The sequence below is a fragment of the Labeo rohita genome, chromosome 15 (genome assembly GCF_022985175.1).
Source record: "Labeo rohita strain BAU-BD-2019 chromosome 15, IGBB_LRoh.1.0, whole genome shotgun sequence".
In the NCBI taxonomy this organism is placed as follows: domain Eukaryota; kingdom Metazoa; phylum Chordata; class Actinopteri; order Cypriniformes; family Cyprinidae; genus Labeo; species Labeo rohita.
In genome coordinates this window covers 22640484-22664762 of record NC_066883.1, presented here as the reverse complement: position 1 = coordinate 22664762, position 24279 = coordinate 22640484, and the positions used below count along the sequence as shown (strand labels likewise).

Here is a 24279-nt window from a genome sequence, read left to right as displayed (position 1 = left end):
AAAATAATGTGTTGACATTTTATGTGGAAACTTTTATCATTTTATAAAATCTAAAATAACAATAACTAAAATAATAAATAACAATAACAATAATACTTAATAATAATTAAAGTTTATATATAATAATGAATAAATTATATATATATATATATATATATATATATATATATATATATATATAATTAATTTATTAATTTATTATTTTAAAAATATATATACAAATGTCAATAGATTTTATCTAGAATCCTTTGGAATTTTATATAAACTAAACTATAATAATTTACATTTTCAAAATAATTGTATATGTAAACAGATAGATAGATAGATAGATAGATAGACAGACAGATAGAAAGATTATGTAAACTAAAACAATAATAATAATAATTCTACTTTTAATATATATATATATATTATATACACACACACACATTTATTTATTTTTTCAGTTTTATCAAAATTAAGTGTTGACATTTTATCTGGAAACCTTTCATTTTATATTAACTAAAACACCACCAACAACATATATATATATTTCATTTAGTTTTTATTTGATCAAAATAGTAAACTAAAACAACAATAATAACAATAATAACAATTTTATCAAAATAAAATTTTGACATTTTATCTGGAAACCTTTAATTTTATATAATCTACGACAACAACAACAAAAACAACAACAATAATAATTATAATAAGATTAGTAACAATACTATATTATACATATATAGTATGTATAATACATATATATTACATATATACATATATATTACATGATATTGTAATTTTAATAATTATAATAACTTAAACAATAAAATTCCATTCTACAATTATAGTGTAAGTGTATTTTGAAATTAAGAATAATTTGAATTAATGAATGAATAAATAAATAAATAAATGTGACATTTAAAATTATATAAAATAATAATAATAAAAAACTGACTAAATAAAAAAAATTAACACAAACAGCACCTGCTATTCATTGTTTATTTTACTTCAAAGTTTACACATTTAGTTTACGCATTAGTGGGGAATGTGCAATGACCTTTTCATAACAGTCATTTTTCTATGATCTCATGACTGAATTTGTCTCCCAGTTATCAAAATGGTATAAACCATATTCCAGATTCCCAAATGTTTACGTCTGTGAACACGCTAAATTATACAGCCATAAACTTGTTTATATCTTGGTGGTATTTATCCCAAGTATTTTACTACCAGAGCAGCTTTGCCAGGCCCACTTAACCCCAGCGTCTGCAATGTTGAACCTCTCTAAAAGAGCCTTAAATCAGATGTGGCCATGCATGGATTTGGTTAAACCTCTATTTAGGGCTGGACATCCCAAAACTATGAAATGGCAATGACGTTGAAGTCTAGCACATCGGCATCCTGATCTTTTCTACACACATATCGGTGTTTCTCATAAGTGTCATCAAGTGCTGCGAGAAGACGCAATGTCTCAACCAACTATCTCACACGCTAAAAATACTACAAGTTATAGTATTAGCTAGTCTTGGCAGCGCTGGCCAACGGGAGAAATCCAAGCATAGAAATGCAAGGAGGGTGGAAAGACAGTAGCGAAAGAGAAGAGAGAGAGAGGGGTTCAAATTTAAAAGGCAGAAACCACAGACTGATTGATGCGGGTTGCAAGGACAGAAGTCTTTCCATGCCATTCTATTCCACCAATTAAATGTGAGGGGTCCAACTGAGCATCAAGCCTGTGCCCTCACCAAAGAATCCAAGGGAAAGTCTCCCTTTTGGATCTTCACACCACCAGACTTCAAACACAGGCCACACAGGCCAAAGGTCCAGAAGATCACAGGAAAAATAAACACGCACACAGAGACACAGGACAGGAAGGGGGAGCGGGACATATAGAGAAGAAAATAAAAAGACAAGCAGTCAAGTAATCCTGATGATAAGGTGAAGAATTAGGGGGGAAAAGGAAAAGCGTCTGCTGAAACATTTACTGGAAAGTTGGAACTTTATGGGAGACAAATGTCTAGCAAGTTTATGTGACACAAATTAAATCTGCTGAGACAAATGTTGAGCAAATAAAGTTGTAGACCATCTGGGACAGTCAAGAGAACAAATTTGCTGTGCATACAAACACTTAACCGCAACTTCAACTCCCGGTGACTGGAAGAAGGAGAAATGAAGCATCATCCACCCTGATGTCTGAAACTGCAGACTACAGAGGTAATAAAATGTGGCCTTAAAGGGATAGTTCACCCAAAAATGAAATTTCTCATCATTCACTCACCACTGTATTATTCCAAACCTGTATGAGTTTCTTTTTTCTAGAGAACAAAAAGGTATTTTGTTCATACGATAAAAGTCAGTAGGTTCCAAACAACATTAAGTCCCAATGAATTTTATTATGTGGACAAAAATAAAACAAACAAACAAGACACTTTTGTGTTTCACAGAAAAAAGAAAGTCAAACGACAGCAGGGTTGCCAGGTTTTCACAACAAAACATGCCTAATTGCTACTCAAAACTAGCCCAATCGCTTTCTGGGGGTAAAATACACATTTTTTGGCAGGGTTCCCCTGGTAAATTTCACATTCCAAAGGCTAAATATCAAGTTGCTGGGGTTGCTTCAACCCTCGGACATTGAAAAAAAAAAAAAAAAACATTATAAAAATATTATTATTACAAAAATAAATTATTATAAATATTATTACAAAAATAAAGCAAACAAGACACTTGTGTTTCATGGAAAAAAGAAAGTCATACAGGTGTGAGACGACAGCAGGGTTGCCAGGTTTTCAGAACAAAATCCACCTAATTGCAACTCAAAAATAGCCCAATCGCATTCTGGCGGTAAAATACATGCTGTTTTTGGCAGGGTTCCCCTAGTAAAATTCACATTCCAAGGGCTAAATATCAAGTTATTGGGGTCGCTTCAACCCTGGGACATGGAAAAAAAAAAAAAAAAAAAAACTGCGGCAACAGTGTTAGAGTATTATTATTACAAAAATAAAACAAACAAACAAACAAGACATTTTTGGGTTTTACAGAAAAAAAGTCATACAGCTGTGAGACGACAGCAGGGTTGCCAGGTTTTCACAACAAACTGCTACTCAAAACTAGCCCAATCGCATTCTGGGTGTAAAATACACGTTTTTGGCAGCGTTCCTCTGGTAAAATTCACATTGCAAGGGCTAAGTATCAAGTTATTAGAGATTGAAAAAACCTGCTGCAACAGTGTTAGAGAAGCCAACTGTGTTAGAGAAGAAAACTGTGGGCTTGGCAACACTGAATGACAGGAAGGCAATATTGTCACTGTTAAAGGGGTCATCGGATGCCCATTTTCCACAAGTTGATATGATTCTTTAGGGTCTTAATGAAAAGTCTATAATATACTTTGGTTAAAAATTCTCAATGTTTGTGTAAAACAACACCCTTTTTACCTTGTCAAAATGAGCTCTGCAAAAATCATCCCGTTCTGGTCGAGGCTGCTTTAAATGCAAATGAGCTCTGCTCGCCCCGCAACTCTCTTCTCTCAGTGGAGAGACGAGCCTGTTTACCTTAGCCACTAAACGTGCTAACTAGCACATTATTAGGAAAGGTGATCGAAGCTAGATCATGAATGATTCACGTGAACATAGACGGATATATGTAGATTGGGAGGAACATTCCATTCACAAACAAATGTAATCTACTGCATCTTCAGCGGCTCAGATGTCGGGAGTAAATGACGACCACTATGTTCATTATTACATCAAGCAACACAACACCTCAATTGCTGAATCGGAGATATTCTTGTCTAACTTACATCCCTGCTCTGGCATCAAAAACAAAGAGGGCGGACTGTTATAGCTGATCTGAGGTAAGAGCTCATGTCAATCAACTATCGTGGGCGCGGCCTCTGTGGGTGTGACGCCACAACGATAGGCATCTGAGAATGGCTCGATTTGAAAAAGGGAATATTATTTTTACAGATGAATTAAAAACCACTGCATGGATTTTTATCATTATAAGGTAGATTTGTACATACACTGCTAATGGACTGTCCTGTATTAGCATATATCCACCCTTACCCAGTTGTCCACCATTTTCTCTGCACTTGAGCAGCTGTAGCGACAACAGTGTCTTGTAAGCAATGCAGGTGTTTTGTAGTTGGATGTAAAAATGAACATAAGAGTCTTAATTTTCTCTCAACATCACAGCCAATGAGGATGCAGTAAATTCCTTTGGTTTCGATGTACACCACTAAATACACAAAAAATGCATTAGAGGGGCAGAGTGAGCAGTAGCTCATTATCATTTACTGAGACATGCACCAAAACGGGTCAAATTTCAACCAAATATGTTGCAGACATTTCATTAAGACCCTAAAGGATCATACCAACTTGTGGAAAATGGCCCTCCGATGTCCACATTAAAAGCAGCTATATTGAAAATTCTCTGTTGCACCTTAAACTTTCTTGTTGAAGTATTTATCCATCAATTATTGATTTCCCCAGAGCACTGACCACCATCAGCACTCCCGCGACTCTGCATTTCTGGGCTTTGGAAACAAAACAAGCCGTTCCCTCAATTCTCTTTGAATTACACTACACAGCCTCCCCACCTCCCGAAGTGATGAGGCCTGTTTGTTTTTAAACCCCATCTGTGGTGAAACCAGGGCCACATGGTCGCCTATCGCAGGTGCGGAAAGGGTTAATCAACTCCAATCATTCTTTAGTTCAGCTCTGCTGATTAAACTGTGCTAGAAAAATCTTTCAAACTTCCACAACACATTAACCGAAATAAAACAAGCCACTGCTGCATGTTGTTTAAAATGTCAACAGGTCGAATGGAAACTGACGGCGCTAATAACGGATCACGAGCCACGGGCAGGCGGCCCATCGTTTATGCAGTTGGTGTAACAGAGACTCTTGATTTCTCAAGGCATAAGCCTCATATGGTCCCAGGGCAGCTGTTTCTGTAGAACTGCAAAGCTTAGCTGAGCACTGACCTTCCTCTGGCTGCTGACCCGCCAGGCACGCCAGTTTCCAACAAGCCCAATGAGCATCACCGCTAAACCTTGAAATATAGCAAAAGCTAGTTTCTTTTGGTCAATGCATGCACAGCGATGTTACTAATGAAACCAGGGATTCTGCAATCACATATAAAGTTGCATATAATGGCTCCATTGTGCATTTAAAAACCGGGATGAGAGAGCGAGAGAGATGAGGAGGGTACTGTGGGAGAAGGGGAATGTACCAAGTGCCATTTGGGAACAGCTGCCATTCCTGAGTGAAGTGTTTATAGTGTAGCTAACTGGGAGTCAGGGAGATGCCTCACTGGGGGCTTCGTGTGGTCCAGAGATGAGTATTTAGCCAAGAATACTTCAAAACCCCACAGGCCTCAGAGCGCCATCGGTGTTGGCTTTCACTGCGAGCGGAAAACAGCGTTGCAGACATCACATCACAAGTTCTCTGCAGATGGATATATTTCAATTTGACGCAGTCAGGACGTAAAACTAACACAGATTTTATTTTAAATTCTAAACATTTTACAAATATTAAAATTCAAGTTCACATACATTATTTCAAGCATTTTATTTTTATTTTTTGCAACTTAAATGTGAAAACATTTTTTATACCCTTTCCCCACTTATGATATTTGATTACTTTATAATTTACAACTCAAAATGATCAACCACAGTAGTGCACTTTGCATTCATGCTAAACTGACATTAAAATTTATAGATGTAAAAAACGATATAACCCAGAAAGCCAAACAAATTCTTCTTCAGTTCAAAAAGAGCCATAGTGCCTTAGGGATAGGTTGTCCAAAAATGAAAACTCTGTCATTTATTTCTCACCCTCATTTTGCTTCTAAACCCGTAAGACCTTCGTTCACCTTTGAAACACAAATTTTAGATATTTTTGATGAAATACAAAAGCTTACTGCATAGACAGCAATGCAACTGAAAAGTTCAAGGCTCAGAAAGATAGTAAGGACATCATTAAAATAGTCCATCAGTGGTTTTATGACGCTACGAGAATAATTTTCATGCGCAAGGAAAATAAAAATAACGACTTTATTCACCAAAACAAATTTTGGTTGAACCACTGATGTCACACGGACTATTTTATCGATGTCCTTACTACCTTTCTGGGTCTTAAACATGTCAGTTGTTCTGAAGATGAACAAAAGTTTTACAGGTTTGGAACAACATGAGGGTGAGTAATTAATGACAGAATTTTCATTTTTGGGTGAACTATTCCTTTATCAGCTTTAGTAAACAAGGACATAAACCATGAGATCTGGAATTAGACCTCACAACGCACTCCCCATTTTCTCTTGAAGAGCACCTGATCTTGGCGAACGCAGCAGTGGGAAGAAACACTGGGGATGAGGGGAGAAAGAAACACAAGAAGGGAGGGATGTGTTGTCCGTTTCCATGACGCTGTAGTTGAAATCCACAGGCATGAGCTCTCAAAACCTCTGCACATATGAGACATAAGGTAAACATACAGCGTGAGACTGGGCATATGGCAAATAGACGCACACACTTACGTCACACTTTAACATATGTCAGTAATTACACACACATGTACACACAAACGTGTGAAACACACAGCACACACACAAGCACAAATGTAAACAATATAGAGAACCCATTCATCTCATTCATATTTAGTCATACACAGCTGGGGTTCATGTAAATTTGCACAAAGAATTTTGCTAGAAATGTTTTTGTTACTCTTCTATTCCCACCTTCATTCTTACCTTTTTTGCTGCTTTTCTTCCTAAAAAGAGAAAATATTAAGAACATCAGACTTGCACAGGTAAACAGAATAAGTGAAAGGTAAACAATGTTTTTATTCAGGATAACATTTAACCTTGACAGACTTCCTTAATTAATTATTTACTTATCAGCCATACTGTTACTGTCTACTGATGACTAATAAATGTGACCAGGATATTACTATAAAAATGTGATTATTACTTTGTTTTTCTCTAAGAAAAATAAATTAGGAAACAGTTTGAATATAGTGCATAACTATAAATAAATAAATAAACAAATAAAAACTAAAGAAAAAAACAAAGAAAACCCTAAATATTAAATAACTAATTAAACATATTCAGAAAATTAAAATACATTTAAATAAATTAAAATATTAAAATGTATAAAATGTACATTTATTACAATAAATATTAAAATAGATTTATATATATATATATATATATATAGCTAAATATTTATTTACAATAACAAATATATTTATAATGTATATATCAATGTATTTATGTATTTAATTAAAAATATTTTTTAAATTAATAATAATAATAAAAATAAACAGAGAAACCCCTAGTATAATATAATATATATGTATATATAATATAAATATATAAAATAAATATTAATGTAAATATTTAAAAATATGTATTTATGCATTTAAATAAAAATATCTTCAGAAAAAATAATAATAATAAAAATAGAAAAGAAACCCCTAAATATGAAATTGTATATATATATATATATATATATATATATATATATATATATATTTAAATATATGTAACTATTTATAACTTATAAATGTGTCAATATTTTGCCAAAAGCAAAAATATATTGTTCATGGTTTAATTATTAATAATATTTTATTTTTATGTAGGTATGTATGTATATGGTCCCATAGTATTCATAATATATTTATTAAAATTTTTATATATATATATATATAAAACAATGTATTTATTTAATTAAAAATATCTTCGGAATAAATAATAATAATAATAGTAATAAAAATAAACAAAGAAAACCCTAAATATAAAATTAAAATTAAATTAATTATATACATATGTTTTTTGCTAAATATTTTTTTACAATAACAAATATATTTATAATGAATAAATTTGTCAATATTTTGCGAAAAGCAAAATATATTGTTAATTGTTTAATTTTATTTTCATAATAATGTATTATAATGTATGTGTGTATTTACTTATTTTACATGCTACAAGGTGCCATGCTATTCCACAATGTGCAAAGAGGTGCCTCAACAAACTATTTCCAAATGTATTTTTCTTCATTTTAAAAAAACTAAATTGGAAATGTATTATGCGTCTGAATAGAAAACCAATATTTTTATGTTACATGCTAATGTGACCATACTGATCAAATACAAACATAAGATGCATAGCGTTTTCAGGATATAAAAAGCCCCAAGCAAATAATAACAATTAAAATGAGGGATGCACAATAAAGTTCAAAGTGGTTTATAAACAACAAATAACTTACCTGCAAGATACTGAGGCAACACATAACAAAGAACTACTAGCATGGCAATTATGAATCCAATTGCTGTGATATACCACAAGGTAGAATCAGGTTCTGTGATAAACAAAGCAAAAAAGAAAAAAAATATTGAAGAGTGCTGAGGATCAGTCATAATGCAACATCATGCCTGCCACCTAGTGGTTATTTGTAATATCTAATTTCAAGATATTTCGGTACTTTCCATTTGTGCGAATAGTTCTGTGTTTGTGTTGCATCTGATTCACCTGTAACTATGAGGGAAAAGCTCTTGCGGATGGGAGTGAGCAAGGACTTATGGGATACTCTGCAGGTGTACTTATATCCAGAGTCCTCCAGGCTAGGCTGCAGATAGAAGAAGGCCGAGAGCGAGTATGTGCCATCTTGATGAAGTCGATGACTGGAATACAGAACGTTCTTCAGGAACAAAGGCGTAGGGCTGCCTCCGGCCGCTTCACGGTACCACTCAATGTTTACGTCCAGTGGATAGTACCCCTCTGCGTCACATATTAGCTTCTGGTCCTTACCAAGTATCATAGACAAGGTGGAGCCCACGTTTATAGACACGCGGGGTTGTTCTGTGGAGTTTGAAAGAGAAAAAAGAAACATTCAAGTCATAGTTCACCCTCATGTTGTTCCAAACCTGTATGACTTTCTATCTTCAGTGGAACACAAAAGAAGATATTTTGAAAAATGTACTAGCTGTTTTAATCCAAACCACACATACTGCATCTCCAAAGCTACCTTGAAACGCTAAAAAACAACAAAGAAGTTTGTCATCTCACCACTTAGCGTCAGTGGAATATCATGGCTGCCAAAGAGAGGAGGAACCATCACAGAGCAGATATATGTGCCCTCGCTGTGTTTTCTGGTGGGTGGAAGCTTAAAGGAGGCATTTCCAGCAGCGATGGCCTTGACAGCCACTCCACTACCTTCAGCCTTTCCTGTGCGGCTGGAATAGCTGAAGAGCTTGCTGCGCTCTCCATGCTTCTGCAGTCTCCACTCCACTGTTGCATTAGGCAGTTTATGATCCACTGCAAACTGACAATGCAGGTTTGGCTCCTTCAAGAATCCCACCTCCACAGCCGGAGTCCGGGTCAAAACAACCATCGCAGCTGGAAAACACATATGGAAGAAGGATGAAATAAAATATGGTTGGGGAAAAAAGTATAAGTAGAGCCCCTTGACTGCAGTGGTGCTCTAAAACGAGGAGGCAAAATCCTTACTGTTTTTTTGTATGTATTTTTAATACATAAATTCATGTTCCAGTTACACTTAATGTTTACAACTAACTGTATTTTGTATTTTGACATTAACAATGTTGTTTCATTTCATATTCTGTTACATTTATTTCAAATTCTTTTTGATTTCTTCCAAAATATTTTGCAATAAGTTTAAAATATTTTTAGGTTAAATTAATTAACATAACTTAAGCTATCGTAAAACAACATCAATTAAAATACATTAAATGTAGTGCTTTAGCAATGCAATATTGTTTCAGGTTAAAATAATTACATTACTTAAAATCAGAAAACAACAACAATTATAATTCATTACATCATATTTGAATATTTTTACATTAACAATGTAATGTTCTGTTTATTAACATAAATTATATTTCCCATTAAGTTTCACTTCAAGTTCTCATCAAATGCCTTTTAAGCATCTTCATTCCAAAATAACAACTATAAGAATTTAGTAATTTGTCAGTATTTTTCAGATGAACCGAATAAACATAGTAATAACAACCAATTTTGTTTTGTATTTTTAGATTAACAATGTAATTAATGTTTATTAATTATTAACCATTTATTAAAATAAACTATATTTCTATCAAGTTAGTTATTTTTAAGAGATTTTACATTTACTTCAAAATAATAATTATAAGAATTTCTCTGTATTTGTCAGGTTAAATTACTAATATTATCAAGAAAACAACTAATTCATTTGGTATTTTTACATTAACAATGTTCTGTTTATTAAAATTAAATATATTTCTAATCAAATGTGTGCTTTCTAAGCATTTTTTACATTCATTCCAAAATATTTAGTGACAGATTTCATATTTAATGTATATTTAATCTTTTTTTTTTTTCAGACCATCAGTCACCAAATCTCAGTAAACACTGCAGGCGTCATAATTTCACCGAGCTGACTGCTCACTAAAAAAACCCACACACATCATGTTTTCAAGTCATTTCAAGTTTGAATGTGACTTAACAATGCTTGGATATCTAACTGAATATTTGCATTGTTTTATTTTTGTACTACTTTGCACTATGTTCTCATGCAACTTTTAAAGGAGCCACTACCACCCTTGCCCCCTAGGAGGAAACAACCCTGCTTGATTGTTACCTGATGTTGTCAAGAGATCCCTATCATTGACAGTTATCCACTGCAGGAAGTCCACCTGTCCTTCGGCAGGAGCCGCAGTTGTGTGTCTGAGGAAGGTGGTGACTACAAACAATCCTTCTGAATGGCGTAATGTACAGGTGAACCAGACGTCATGATCTTGCTCTCCTGCAGTAGGCCAGCGCATTACGATCCCTCCAGTGCTGTATCTACGGATCTCACATTGTAGTTTATCCTCAGTTCCCTCCAAATAACGCCTCATATCCACTTTAGAGGCTGCATTATTGTACACAAATGAACAAACAGCAGATTATTCAGAGAGCAAAGGATATTTTAAAGGAGAAGTCCATTTCCAGAACAACAGTTTACAAATAATGTACTCACCCCATTGTCATCCAAGATGTTCATATCTTTCTGTCTTCAGTCGTGACGAAATTACATTTTTTGAGAAAACGGCGCATGCGCAACATCCTATTAGGTTCTGTACTGGAATTAGTTCACCTGTTTCGAGACGTTCGTTCATCTTATGGGGCTGTCACGAGATGAACGAACGACTCAAACCCGAAAACTTGTCAGATAAGAGGTGAGGTAAGCTAATCATAGACTAAAGACCCAGATAAACAATGCATTGATCTTTTCTGTCTCTTATAGCTTTATAGTTTTGTCTTGTTTGTAGTGTGATCAACGTTTGTGTAAGCAGTAGATGTGTTAGGGAAGTTACACGTAACATTTTAATTATATTTTGCTAAAATAAACAAAATGACTCAAAAAAAGATTTGTCGATTTTGCTGAACGAGACTCAAAGGTCCGAGTCGGTAAAATGATCCAAACTTCCCATCACTACTACAAATCATGTGTAAGTTCATCGTCTGTGTACTGAGTATGGCGAAAAACTAAATCTTATTTTCTCCTACAACTTGAGAGGAGGACATCATTGTACCTTTTTGTTTGTAAACAACGTTTGACTTACTTGCACTTTCTTAGTCTTTGCGCATTCGCTTTGTAAACACTGGGTCTGTAGTTCCACGTGACCTTTCGATGTGATTCAATAGTACGTAGCGTTGTGAACGTGCATCTCAGAGCCTGTGCTACACAAGCTTTTGTGCTTAAAAAGTATACAAATTTTTATTTTCCGAAAAAAAAAAATGACCGATCGTTTCGCTACATAAGACCCTTCCTCCTCGGCTGGGATCGTTTTAGAGCCCTTTGAAGCTGTATTGAAACTACATTTTGGAAGTTCAAAATTTGGGCACCAAAGCAGTCCATTATATGGAGAAAAATCCTGAAATGCTTTCCTCAAAAAACATAATTTCTTCACGACTGAAGACAGAAAGACATGAACATCTTGGATGACAAGGGGGTGAGTAAATTATTTGTGAATTTTTGTTCTGGAAGTGGACTTCTCCTTTAAGGTTAGAACTTCAAATCACTTCACTCACCTGTGACGAGGAAAGTAATGGTAGGGTGTAAAGGCTTGTCACCGACAATGCCAAATTGAAGCACAGCCTCTCTGGTGATATACTTGGTTTCTGTGTGGCCTTCGTCATTTTTATGAACGTTCTCATCTACAAACGGACAAGGAAGCCACTGAAGATCATAAAGAGACTGTGAGCCATGTACACCTGTTCAAAACAAACAAATCAGTCAATAAGGGAATAATATTAGGGTAAACCCAATTTTCTTTTTACAGTTAACTGTGAATGAAACGCGGAGCTAAACAAAACTTAAAATAGAAGTAACAGTATACACAGTTCCCATCATAAACAACATTGCTATATAAAGGTCAATTTAAACTCCTCTAATAGTTATTTCCTTCAAAAGTATTATGCATTATTTACCTAATAGTTTCGATTTATATATAAAATACACATTTTACATAATATCACACGAGTACAAGAGTAAAGGAAGCCAAAAAGGCAAAATATGTCGGTGATTCTACAGCAATAATCTTTTGAAGTCACATTTATAAATACCTAAGCATAAAAGTGCTAGGATAAGACCCCCAAAAGTCCAAAACATAATGTGTGCTCTCGTCCTCGGGACAATCATCCCACTTTCTTAAAACCGCCATGCAAGCTATGTAGTTTCTCTTTCGTTTCGTCGAAATGATATGGCTGTTTCTGTATGGCTACTGGAACGAATCTATGTTTTGAACAAATCTTCAAACTGAACGAATCGCTCGCGTTCACTCCCATGCACTGAATAAACTTTGACAAAAGAATGACACATTTCAGTAAAGCGTAACAACACTTTATATAGGTCGTGAAGGAATCGGTATTTTTAATGAAAGTTTTTAGTTTTCACTGTACGACACTGAATGAATCTTTTTTGTGAAGGGATTCAAAAGATTCGAGTCACTGAGGTGAAATTCCCCACCATCCGGGTGATGGCGCTGTAAAGAAACACAAGAAGAGGAACATGACATTGTGCTGCCTCTTTCTCTCTTTAGCGGTCTACGTTGACACGGAAGCACTCACATTCTCTGCATTTGAAAACTCGAAAGTCAAACGTGTTAAGCATTACCGTTCAAAACTAATATTTCTCTCAGATTTCCATAAAATAGATGTCTGAAAACAGCATGCGTCGTCACAGCTGTGATTATTTTCTCCGCGTGGGGATTCAGTGGATATGAATTACTTCAGTTGGTGACGTTTCTTTGAAAGCACAGCAATTATGGATCAAGGTAATAATCTAATTTACAGTTTTAATGTGAAATATACTGGCACATGAAACGTTATTTAATTTATGCATGACGTTATCTGCGATTAACATTCTGTCATTAAGTTTATGTTTTTCTATTGTAAAATGCCGCAGAATGACATGATTTCGAAACGACAAATAATCATGTCCCATTTTATATATATTCAAAATTATAGATAGATTTCTCAAAGCATCTTACTCTGTCATAAGTAGATCCCACATTAATTTATGGAACAGACCAAATGTATTCTGAAGACTGAAATATTTTAGCTAACAGTTAAACATATCCTAAGCCGAAAACATAAAAATGTTCTAAAATATGTACATGTTATTTTTTTGGACAATAACTAAATTAGTATTTGTATTATTTAAAAATAGGGCTGTCAAATTGATTAATCACAATTAATTGCATTCAAAATAAAGGTTTGTGTTTACGTAATTTATATGTGTGTACTGTGTATTTTACTACGTATAAATACACACACAAACAAACATGTATATGAATATTTGTAATATATATTTATATATATCATATATAAATATGAATAAATGTACATGTAAACATTTCTGAAATAGAGGGTTTGCACTTACATCACAGTTTGGTCAGTTACCTGGATGTGCAGCCATTTTAGATATACTCAGATGTAAACAACAGCATGGATTGCACGGTTAATGTGCTACTGAATACGTTGTTCTGATAATTTATGCTGTCTAAACCACGGAAAAAAAAACTTGTGGAGCTAATAGGTGGTAAAGATATGTACAAGCAGTGTTAATTAAGATATTAGCGTCATATTTTACCTACCTGACTGGAAATAAGAACAAACACAAATGTTTTTGCCCTGGAAATCCTGGTTCAGTTTGGCCAACCACAAATGCCTATTGTTCCTCTGACAGTTTTTGCACTCTTCTCCTTAATTTGTTATAATTTTTGGCAGTCTGTAGTACTCCAAATGTTTTTCCTGATCCGGCCGATTAGTACAGCCCAAAACATGACAATAATTAACCATTTTCAGCAGCAATAATCAGCAAAAATTCCAAGTTCTGTTCAGTTCAGCTGCATTGTTTACATTTAGTACCGCCAATATGGCCAACTGAGAACACTCTATCATGTATGTGTGTATATTTATATATACGTATAAAAAATACACAGTACACATACATATGTGTAAACACAAATTTTTATTTTGGATGCGATTAATCGTTTTAAGGGCCCCATTTCAAAAACAAAACCAAAACAAACAAACTTTGGTGAAAACTATGCTTAACAGAAAGTAGTAATACAGTGTGAAGATATTTATCATGCCTGAAAAACGCAATGCCTGATACACCTCTTCTGTTTCAGAGTCATGGTTGAGCTGTGAGAAGACTGCTGTGCTACAGGGAGGATTCTTACTAGCCAATCAGAAATGCCAACCTGAGCCACTGCTGTCTCTGAAAAAAGAGGACTGGGATCGGATTGGATGTCCAATTGTTAACGCAGTCAAAGAGATATGTGAACATTCACTCAGAGACTCCAAAGACAGAGTCCATTGGAGAAAGAGGATTCTCTGTATTGTATGGAGCAAAATCTTAGAAGTGAAGAACAAAGAGGACATTGATATCAGATGGAAGGAAGACCCATTGTTTGCTGTACAGAACAGCCTTCCTGATATTAATCATACTGTGCTGTTTGAGCTGGTGAAGTCGATGAGCTTTTCTACTATCTATGTGGAGCTGCTGTTGTGCTTCCAACCAGCTGAACGGTGCGAAGAGCTCAAGCTGCTAGTTGATCATGTGACAAGCAGCAGCACAGAAGCAGATGTGAAGCTGCTGTTGGATGTGTGGTGGGAATTACTGAAGGGCAGGAGAGGATGTCTTGATGCCTTAGACCAGCTCTTTACAGCTCAGTGTTCACGCTCCACAATGTCCACGACGGAGCCATCACCTCTGGCATCAAAAAGATTCAAACCTGACCCAGAATCCACATGTGTGGTACATGTACTGTTTGAGGGACTCCGGAAAATAAAAGAGCATTTGACTTCCTCTGAGTTGAGTTATTTTGCTCTCTCTAATTGCCTGGACACGTTGTATACCAACTACCTTATAAGTAATGCTACTCATCTCTCCATAGAAGTTAAACTCCAAAATATCTCTCGCACAGTAAGCCTTAAAAAGAGAGATGAAGTGATGGATGGTTTTGACCTGGTTGAGGTCATACGTGAGGCTCAGAGAGACCTTGCTGCCCCTCTCACTCCTGCTGAGACCAAACCGTCTGGAATGACATTCATCCAGGCCATGCAGGTTATACTTGAGATTATATGCTCCTGGGAGGTTATGGGGCTTCTGACGATGTCCAGCAGCGACCTCAGTGCCATTGCGATCCGTCTTAAAGATAGCCTGGATAGAGTTCTGACGTCTTTAGAGCAACCATCCCATGCAAAAGACCTGGTTGGAAGTGGACAGACTTTGAATAATTTGAGAGTGGCTTTGAAAGGCTTAACGGCGTCTTTATCATTCACTGTTCCTGAAAGTTCTGCAGAGGAAGTAGCAAATATTTCCATCACCATCTTAGACCATCATCTTGAGGGGTTCGAAGGCCTTCCTGGACTGTTTGCCTCCAAGCTTAGTCAGAACTTCAGTGAGACTGAGTGGATTCAGTGTCTGGAGAGAAATAAGAGTTTGTTTCATACCAAAGAGCTTTTGATGATGTTGATCTCCACGCTTACTGCTAAATGTCAAAGTGACGCTGATGTTCAGCACTGCAAAAAGCTTAAGAATGTTATTGTAAGCATATTTTCCAACTTGACCTTACCTGACAAGAATGCTACGCTTTCAGAAATGCTCTCCATCTCCAGAAAAGGTCTTCACGGATTTCTTCCAAGTTCTGTAACTACAGGTTTCTCAGAAGAGCTCAATCTGGCCTTCAACAGCATCATTCAGAGTGGTGCAAACAGCAGCCTTGATGCAGCAGTCTCTGCTGTGGGCCGAGTGGCTTTACAGAATCCTGAAGCCACTATGCGGCGATGCTGCCACATGGCTGTTGTCAACCTCGGAGCTCACACTCTGATAGCCGAGATCCTCCAGCAGCTGTCGGGTCTTATGTCTTCACCGGGAGTTCACAAAGACAACCTGCTGTGTAGATGCCTGCAAGACACTGTGTGGAGAAAACTGTCCTCACTTCAAGAGGAGAACCAATTTCTACAATTCGTGGGTGAGCTGATGAAGTGCAACATAACTGGAAGCACAGGAGAAAAGCGAAGTTTTCTTCCTCCGGAAGAAGTCTTGCATGTGTTCGTCCAGCCATATCTTCTCCCAGCATCTTCCAGCTCTTGCAACTTAGAGTTTTGTCTCCGACTTCTTCAGTGCACCCTGAACCAGGAGACCAGGAGTGACTCAACGCATTGGATAATGAGTTGCTCTCCATTCCCGCTTTTATATTGTCTGGCTCAACTCTTGAATGAGTGCAGTAGGTGCTGGGACCAACCAGTAGAGAGTGAGATGCTCATCTCCACTGAGTCCAAAGAGCTGCTGTTAAATGTTCTGCTCACGCTAGGAAAAATTGTTGGCAAGGAAGTGGTCTGTGCACCTGATGCTTGGTCCAGAGCTCTCTTTTGGCTCTACAGCAAAGTGGAGGAACTGGATTGGACTGTGCGTTTTTACCTGAAGGATGTATGGGGGAACCATTTCAAGTATGAAGTTCCAAACTCTCTGTTGTTAGTTTGTGATCTTCCTGAGCGGGAATGGTCCGGCCTGGACTTGCCCCAGTATGGCCAAGGCACTGGACTTGTAGCATGGTTCGAATGCTGTGCTATGTCAGACCGTGTTCATGAGGCAATGCTGGAAACTCTTGCACTAAACCTGCTGAAACCAGATGAAGTCAACATGTTCAGCAAGGGCCTGTTAGTTGCAGCATGTCAGATTCTCCCGTGGTGCACGTCTGGGGAATGGGAAAGACTTCTGAAAGTGTTACAAGCACTTCTACAGTCAGGCAAACTCTATGTGCCGTACTCTTTAGAATACGTTGACTTCCTTCCGTTACTCGATCTACGTTCGTTTGCCGGCGAGTTGCGCCTATCAGTGTTTCTTCTACGAATCTTCCAGCTGCTCTGCAGTTCCAGCTGTTCTGATTGGTTTCCACCTCAAGGCTGGGTGCATACGGGAAGGCTCTACGCCAGTGCGATGAGGGGCATTATTGGCTCGGTCATTGAGAAGATTCCCACTACGCCATCCTCCAAAACCTCTGGAGCTTGCTCTCAGGAAGTTCTGTTTGTGTTGACTCAGCTCTTCTGCCATGTGCTCCACGTGCAAGTGATGATACCTGGCCAGCCAGAGGCACTGTTCCTTTGTGCCCTGGAGATTCTGACCCACTATGAGGCCGTGCTCTCAGCATATCCCGACAGCTGCACTGCCCTACAGGGACTCAACACGCGTCACTTCTTCACTACAATCACAGACAATTTGAATTGTGCAGACATGAAAGCTGCTCTACAGCAGAAGATAGCTCAGTTATGAAATCACACAAGGAACTCAACACAATTAAGGGTGATGGCTACACCATAAGTTTGAATTTGTTCACTTGGTTTGTCACGGATCAAAGATAAATAAATAATTGTGCATAATAGTTGTTGTTTAACTTTTTTTTTTTTTTTTTTTTACAGTTACACTTTATTCATTCCTTTTTATTCATTCAAGTTTATTTGTACAACACTTTTCACAATACAGTTGGTACAATTGTGAAGTATTATCAGCCAGAGCTGTTTATCAAAGTAATGTCCATATGGCAGTAATATACAGCTGTAATGCGATACAAATTAAGTGGTTACTTAACATCATGTATTCAAGCAGGCACAACAAACAGCAGCAATTACAACTTAGGTTTAATAATAATAATAATAACAATATAAGGTTAGTATTACAACCTCCCGGTGTCTATTGAAATCAACACAGAAGTGACATTGACTGTGCAATTCACTGACTGGCCAGTAGAGACTGGCTCCAAAAGGGAGTCAATCCCATAGACTCCCAATGGTAAAATGCCCAACTTTACAGCAGAAAAAAAAAAAAATGTTTACAGCCTGGTACAAAAAGTGGTTTTGGTCTGTATAACAAATTTTGCCCTTCATGTCAACTGAGGGGGGGTGAATTTTTTTTATAACTCATCCGTTTAAATTATGTGGAGCCTTAAAGTTCTGCATAGTTTAGGGTGTGGCCACTTGAGTGACAGGTGAATTGCTGCGGCTGTCACCACCGTCGTGCTAAGTGGGTGTGGCTTCAGCAACCAGCTCCACCCACGTCCCGCCTCTTTGCCCAATTTCGCTTATACGGGAGTGACATGCAGTGACGCGACTCCCGTCCACTAAGAGCTTCAAAAATGCTCTTCAGAAACTTACGGATGACATCACGGTCACTACGTCCATATTTTTTACAGTCTATGATTACAACATAAGGACTATATTTGACAGTTTTGCATGTCAGAACTTTAAAATAAGTTTCAGTTGGTTAATAGCTATCGCTTTATGGGTGTCATGACCTATGAGTAATTTTTGCAGCATTTGTTAATCTAGGTTAATTTTATTTTTAAATACTGTTAATTCATGTTTGTTTATAATATGTTAATACTAATTTATACAATTTACACACAAAAAAATGCATCACATGTAGAGATTAACAGTAAACTAGAATAATAAATGCTGTTAAGTATTGCTTTATTTTTGTTCATAATACCTAGTGTTAACATATTGAATCTTATTGCAAACCATATATTATTTTACCATTTTTTAAGTATTTGTCTAAAAAGGCAAATACAACTATAGTGAGGAGAAGCTCCTAGCAAATTGACTTAAATGTTTATAACAAAAAATAAAAAGTATATAATTTGTAAGGTATGTTCATGTTTCTAAGCCTGATCCATTCTCATGAAGAGTTCACACAACCGTTTAAATATAACAAAAAAAAAAAAAAAAAAAAAAAAAAACACATTTTCAGATATGTAAGTGCTTTATATTCTCTTTATTCTGGAACAAACAGGTTACTTCATCTTATAAGAAAAACTAACTTTCATCACTTGCAATAAAATCTTAAAACTGGCCATATGCTACAAAAACAAAACCCTGCCCTACAAAGACAAAACAAACCCAAATCAACAAACCCAAAGCAGCAAAGTGATAAATGGACAGAAAGTGGCTGCTTACAATTTTACAAACATATTACAAAAGTCTGTGCAGCAGAGTCAGTGTGAATAAAACTTTATTTCAAGTGAAAATCACAAGTGTAAACAATTATGTCAAGTTTAACTTTAAACGGGACATTGAATGCAAAATTCACTGTTAAATGGTGTTTGCATATTGTGTAGCCGTGTGTGGACACAAGCTGCGTTTCCATTACTCTTCAAATTGTGCAAATCGAAAATACGCCTATGTAAACGCATCAATTTAGCAAAAACTCCCAATTGATCCCAGGCAATTAAAAAAAAAGAATATTTCACAAAACTGCAATGGAAACGACCGCTGACGGACTGTCCCATCTTATATTTTTCAGCCCTCAGCCAGTTGTATACTGTCCGCCATTTTCTTTGCGCTTGAGCAGCTGTAGTATTCGAGTGGATTCAGGACAGGCCGCATAATGTTTCACTCACTTCCCACAGTTTTTTGGCCACAGCATCATCCTGAGCCTTGGCCTTCACTTTCTGCACAGCACAGTTGGAGAAATACCTGCCACTCAGGGATTCAATGCCCTCCTGAACAGCACAATGTAGAGTTGTCTGGGCACCGGCCTCTACATCCTTAAAGAACAGAGCTGCGATGGGTTTCAATAACCTCCTAGTCATTTTATTCATATTACGGTAGAGATCAGAGTTTATAGCACCTGTTTAGAACACACAAATGTATGGATAGTTAGCCGTTGCAAAAAAATACACACTGTAAAGTCAAACATTTGTACTCGTGTTGACTAATATAAATTCTTTACTAAACTCAAATACCAATATGACGTTAGACAGACCTGGGTGGAGGCTGTAACAGGTCACGTTGGTTCCTTGTAGCTTCTTTGCCAGCTCATGTGTGAAGAGCACATTGCATAGTTTGCTGTGTGAATATATCCAGAAGAGACTCGCAGGAGACTCACCTACACCAAACTCCTTGTGAGTGCGAAGAATGTCAAAGTCAAGGTTACCAAAATTATGTAAATATGAAGATACGGTGACGATGCGGCTTGGCGCACACTCTTTGAGTTTGTCCAACAACAGGTTAGTCAGAAGGAAGTGACCAATGTGGTTGACGCCAAACATAAGACCAAGACCATCTTCAGTAGTGCCCTGCATATAAACTCCTGAAATACAGATTGCATGCATTATAGATAGACTTAATATAGATTTCTGTCTAAAATACTGATTTGGCATACATTTTGATTGGGGTATGTTATATACACTAACTTTCAAAAGTTTTGGGTTAGTGATTAAGGATGAAAATGAAGACTTATTCAGCAAGGATACATTAAATTGAGCAGAAGTGGCAGTAAAGATTTCTAAATCTTTCGTCTTTCAAAAACAAATAGAAATTTGTATGCTAATGTGTATATGATTAAAATATGGAATTAACTAGGCCTATATTTTAATTTATGATCAGTGTTGGGGATTAACTAGTTACATGTAACGGAATTACATAATTTAATTACAAAATAAATGTAACTGTTATTGGTTACAGTTACTGAGAAAAAATGTGTAATTAAATTAGTTACTTTTGAAAAATGCCAGAGATTACAAAGGGGATTACATCTGAATTTTTTCACATACCAACACCCACATACATATTTAATTGACTTTTCTTTCATAAATTGCACTGACTGCTCTAAAATGAGACACCAATGTTTCAGGAATTTAGGACACAGAGTAGGACACATGCTTATTCGATAAGTGTTTTATTTCCTATTTGGGTTTATGCTTAAACTTTATTTTTTAACATTAATTGTTTTTTCCAAGGCATTGTTAGATGCTAGTATTTTCTGTCATAACTATGCAAACATTTGATTTCAAAACAAGTATCATAGCTATTAAACTATTTCTTGTTATGATTTCAAATCTGTATTTAACCTCACAATGATCTCAAAGTAAATAAGAGGTGTTAAGTCTGAATTTGTGGTGACTGTGCTTTAAATTAAATTATTACATGGCTCTGTGGAATGCTTGATTCTGATTGGTCAGTCTTGACATTCCAAGGTAGGTTATTCCTCAATAACAGCTGCTAAAAGCTAATAACACAGACTTGATAGTTTTTCTTGGCGGAAGCTTTGCGTTTGGTTAGCTAATAAAATATTAAAGCTCAATTCAATATTATGTGCACAATTTCTTAATTCTGTCATCGTGGTATCGTGGACTCGCTCTGTTGTTTCATACAAACGCAGCCGCTGCCCTTTTTTTGTACACTGTAATGCATTATAAGATAACTAACAAACTAGTACTACTACTTGATTATTTATATGGTGAAATGTTGTGTAAGAAAACTGGTATGACTGCACTGTATCCCTAAAATGTCTAGTTTGAACTTGCCGTTTGCTAGCAACTGATGATCAGTGTTTCGTGTCTAATAACTTTGACACAAAACATCTAAATAATCTATCAAGCAGCTGTGTAATAAGTCGAATAATGTAATACATCCAGCCAGTTGTTATCGCAAAATAAAGATGTATATTATCCCTTACTTATTATAATCTTAATTGAAGTGATAAAGGATAAAGTCTGACAGTAATCAGTGTTAAGTGCTCTTGTAAGGTTAACTCTGCCTCTGTTTCAAAATGATTAACAGTTGAAAATATTAGAAATTTAGAAAAGTAACCAAAATAAGTTACATTACTTTAATAAAGTAATTGAAAAGTTACACTACTTATTACATTTTAAATCAAGTAACTTGCAATCTGTAACCAAAGTAACCTTCCCAACACTGTTTATGATATGCTTGTGATTAAAACAAAAACTCAACCTGCATTGTTGATGAGAATATCCAATCTTCTCTCTGTCTTAAGGAAAGTTTCTGCAAAGGAGCGTACTGATTTCAAACTGGCCAAATCCAGCTGCATGAACACCACATTTTTACTTCCACTCTCCTGAGTGAAGACAAAAACATGATATATAACTATAATAAGATTTATTTAGTAACTTAGACTCACAGGTAAGGAGATTTTAAGGCAATGTCCTCACTCTTTGCACCAGAGCAACAGCAGTCTCTCCGCATACTTGGTTACGACAGGCCAGAATGACTCTAGCGCCTCTCCGCGCTAAATCCACCGCTGTGGCTCTACCGATGCCCGTGTTACTACCTGCACACCGCCACAGTGTTTACAGTAAGTGCTTTGAATGACTTACAAACATACTGACTTAAAACACATTTAACACAAGAAATAAAAGGCGGCGCGTTTACCTGTAACGATGACCGTTTTGCCATGCAGTTTTGTCTTACTTTTGCATCGCTCTCCACATATATACATACGAAATATCATCAGCACCGCAATCACAACACCCGCGATCAGCAATATCTCTTCTGCCATCTCGAATGTGAAATACAGCATATAAAGAGTAGCATGCAAAAACAAACGTCCACAGTATCCCAGTGGTGTCTATTCTGGCGTTGCCATATTTGCCAAACACAGCCTGTTGCACAAACTGGATTAACAGGATGAGTTGCTTTTGTAATGTCGTTTGAAATCAAGTCTAGGTTGTTCATTAAAGGAAATGACGTAAAATGAATGTTTTTAAAAACTGAGGCACTTAACATAATATTTTTGTAATACTTGTCAGGACAGGACAGTATTTGTTATACTTGTTTGCTCTTATATGATAGCATTTTGTAACAAATGTCTTATGGAAATGACTTGATTTTTCCACCAAAAACGTAAAATAAACATCTTAACATCACATTATGCAAACTTCTACTTTGGAAATAATAAAACAACTTCTAAATTTAACATGAAAATAAAAACATTCACTTTAGACTATGTCAGAGCTCAAGGCAAAACATGTTTTCTTTAACCTTGATAATCAAATATGGTCACAGTAGTTAAAGATTAACATATTTAATTCTATAACTGTATAAAAGATTAAGTACCACATGAATCCAATGTCTTAGCAGGCTAAACAATTTTAGCAGAAGCCATGATTAAATAAATAGAGGTGACTGGAAAATCATCTGACAGAGCTGCAAACGTAACTGAACTTTTGAGGAAGATAAACAAACAAATAACAACCTTTAAAATAAATAAATAAATAAATAGAAATACTCACCTGTAATCAATCCTCACCGCCTGACCAAAATTCACTTGTTTACCTCTTCACTATTACATACATTCTTAAAGGAACAGTACCCCCATAATGAAAATTATTTACTCACGCTCAGGTTGCACAACCTGTGAGTTTTTAAGTAATTAAAGAATGTTGTTAACCAAACGGTGCAAGATAGCCATTGACTTCCACAGTATTTTTTTTTTCCATACTGTGGAAGTCAATGTCTACCGTTAACTGTTTGGTTATCAACATTTTTCACAATATTTTTTGTTTACCAGATAAAAGAAATTCATACATTTTCGGAACAACTTCAGGGTGAACAATATATTTTTCGTTTTTGTCCGAACCATTCATTTAACTGACTGCCTTGGCACAGAACTACTTTGTTGCGGTAATTCCACAGGCATGTCTGATGAAATATGTTAGGACCAATTACCTGCTCACATAAAGCACAGTTCTTCCTCAAAGTTGTTGAATTTGGCATCTTTCTGTAAGGATAAGGCCTACAACAGCGAGTGAAACTGACATTGCTAAGCAGCAAAGTGATGTTTCATTGCTGGAGCGCGCATCACAAAAGGCGCGTTCATGTCAAGCCATAATTAGCCTACCGTAATTACGAGATTCCAGCTTGCAATAAGCGTTCACGTCTTCATAGAACATAAAAGAGGGTATGCACTGACGTCACTTTCCCGCCGGGACACGCCCCCTCAGCAGGACT

The 24279-nt window shown here is 36.1% G+C and overlaps 3 protein-coding genes across 3 annotated transcripts; 1 reads left to right on the top strand and 2 right to left on the bottom strand.

Moving 5' to 3' along the window:
* Positions 1-6294: 6294 nt before the first annotated feature.
* dhrs13b.2 (dehydrogenase/reductase (SDR family) member 13b.2) lies at positions 6295-12724 on the bottom strand. The gene is made up of 8 exons (XM_051129442.1): positions 12583-12724; positions 12049-12231; positions 10613-10885; positions 9043-9372; positions 8506-8835; positions 8243-8335; positions 6727-6746; positions 6295-6441 (listed from the first exon to the last, which is right to left on the bottom strand). Exons 1-8 carry the CDS (start codon positions 12656-12658, stop codon positions 6433-6435), a joined length of 1314 nt encoding a protein of 437 aa, XP_050985399.1. The 5' UTR covers positions 12659-12724; the 3' UTR covers positions 6295-6432.
* A 323-nt stretch (positions 12725-13047) lies between these two features.
* gemin4 (gem (nuclear organelle) associated protein 4) lies at positions 13048-17912 on the top strand. Its single transcript, XM_051129429.1, has 2 exons — positions 13048-13292; positions 14655-17912. Exons 1-2 carry the CDS (start codon positions 13283-13285, stop codon positions 17801-17803), a joined length of 3159 nt encoding a protein of 1052 aa, XP_050985386.1. The 5' UTR covers positions 13048-13282; the 3' UTR covers positions 17804-17912.
* A 1392-nt stretch (positions 17913-19304) lies between these two features.
* On the bottom strand, positions 19305-22961 carry dhrs13b.1 (dehydrogenase/reductase (SDR family) member 13b.1). Its single transcript, XM_051129452.1, has 5 exons — positions 22702-22961; positions 22482-22600; positions 22264-22387; positions 20291-20617; positions 19305-20155 (listed from the first exon to the last, which is right to left on the bottom strand). Exons 1-5 carry the CDS (start codon positions 22847-22849, stop codon positions 19896-19898), a joined length of 978 nt encoding a protein of 325 aa, XP_050985409.1. The 5' UTR covers positions 22850-22961; the 3' UTR covers positions 19305-19895.
* Between the last annotated feature and the right edge of the window lie 1318 nt (positions 22962-24279).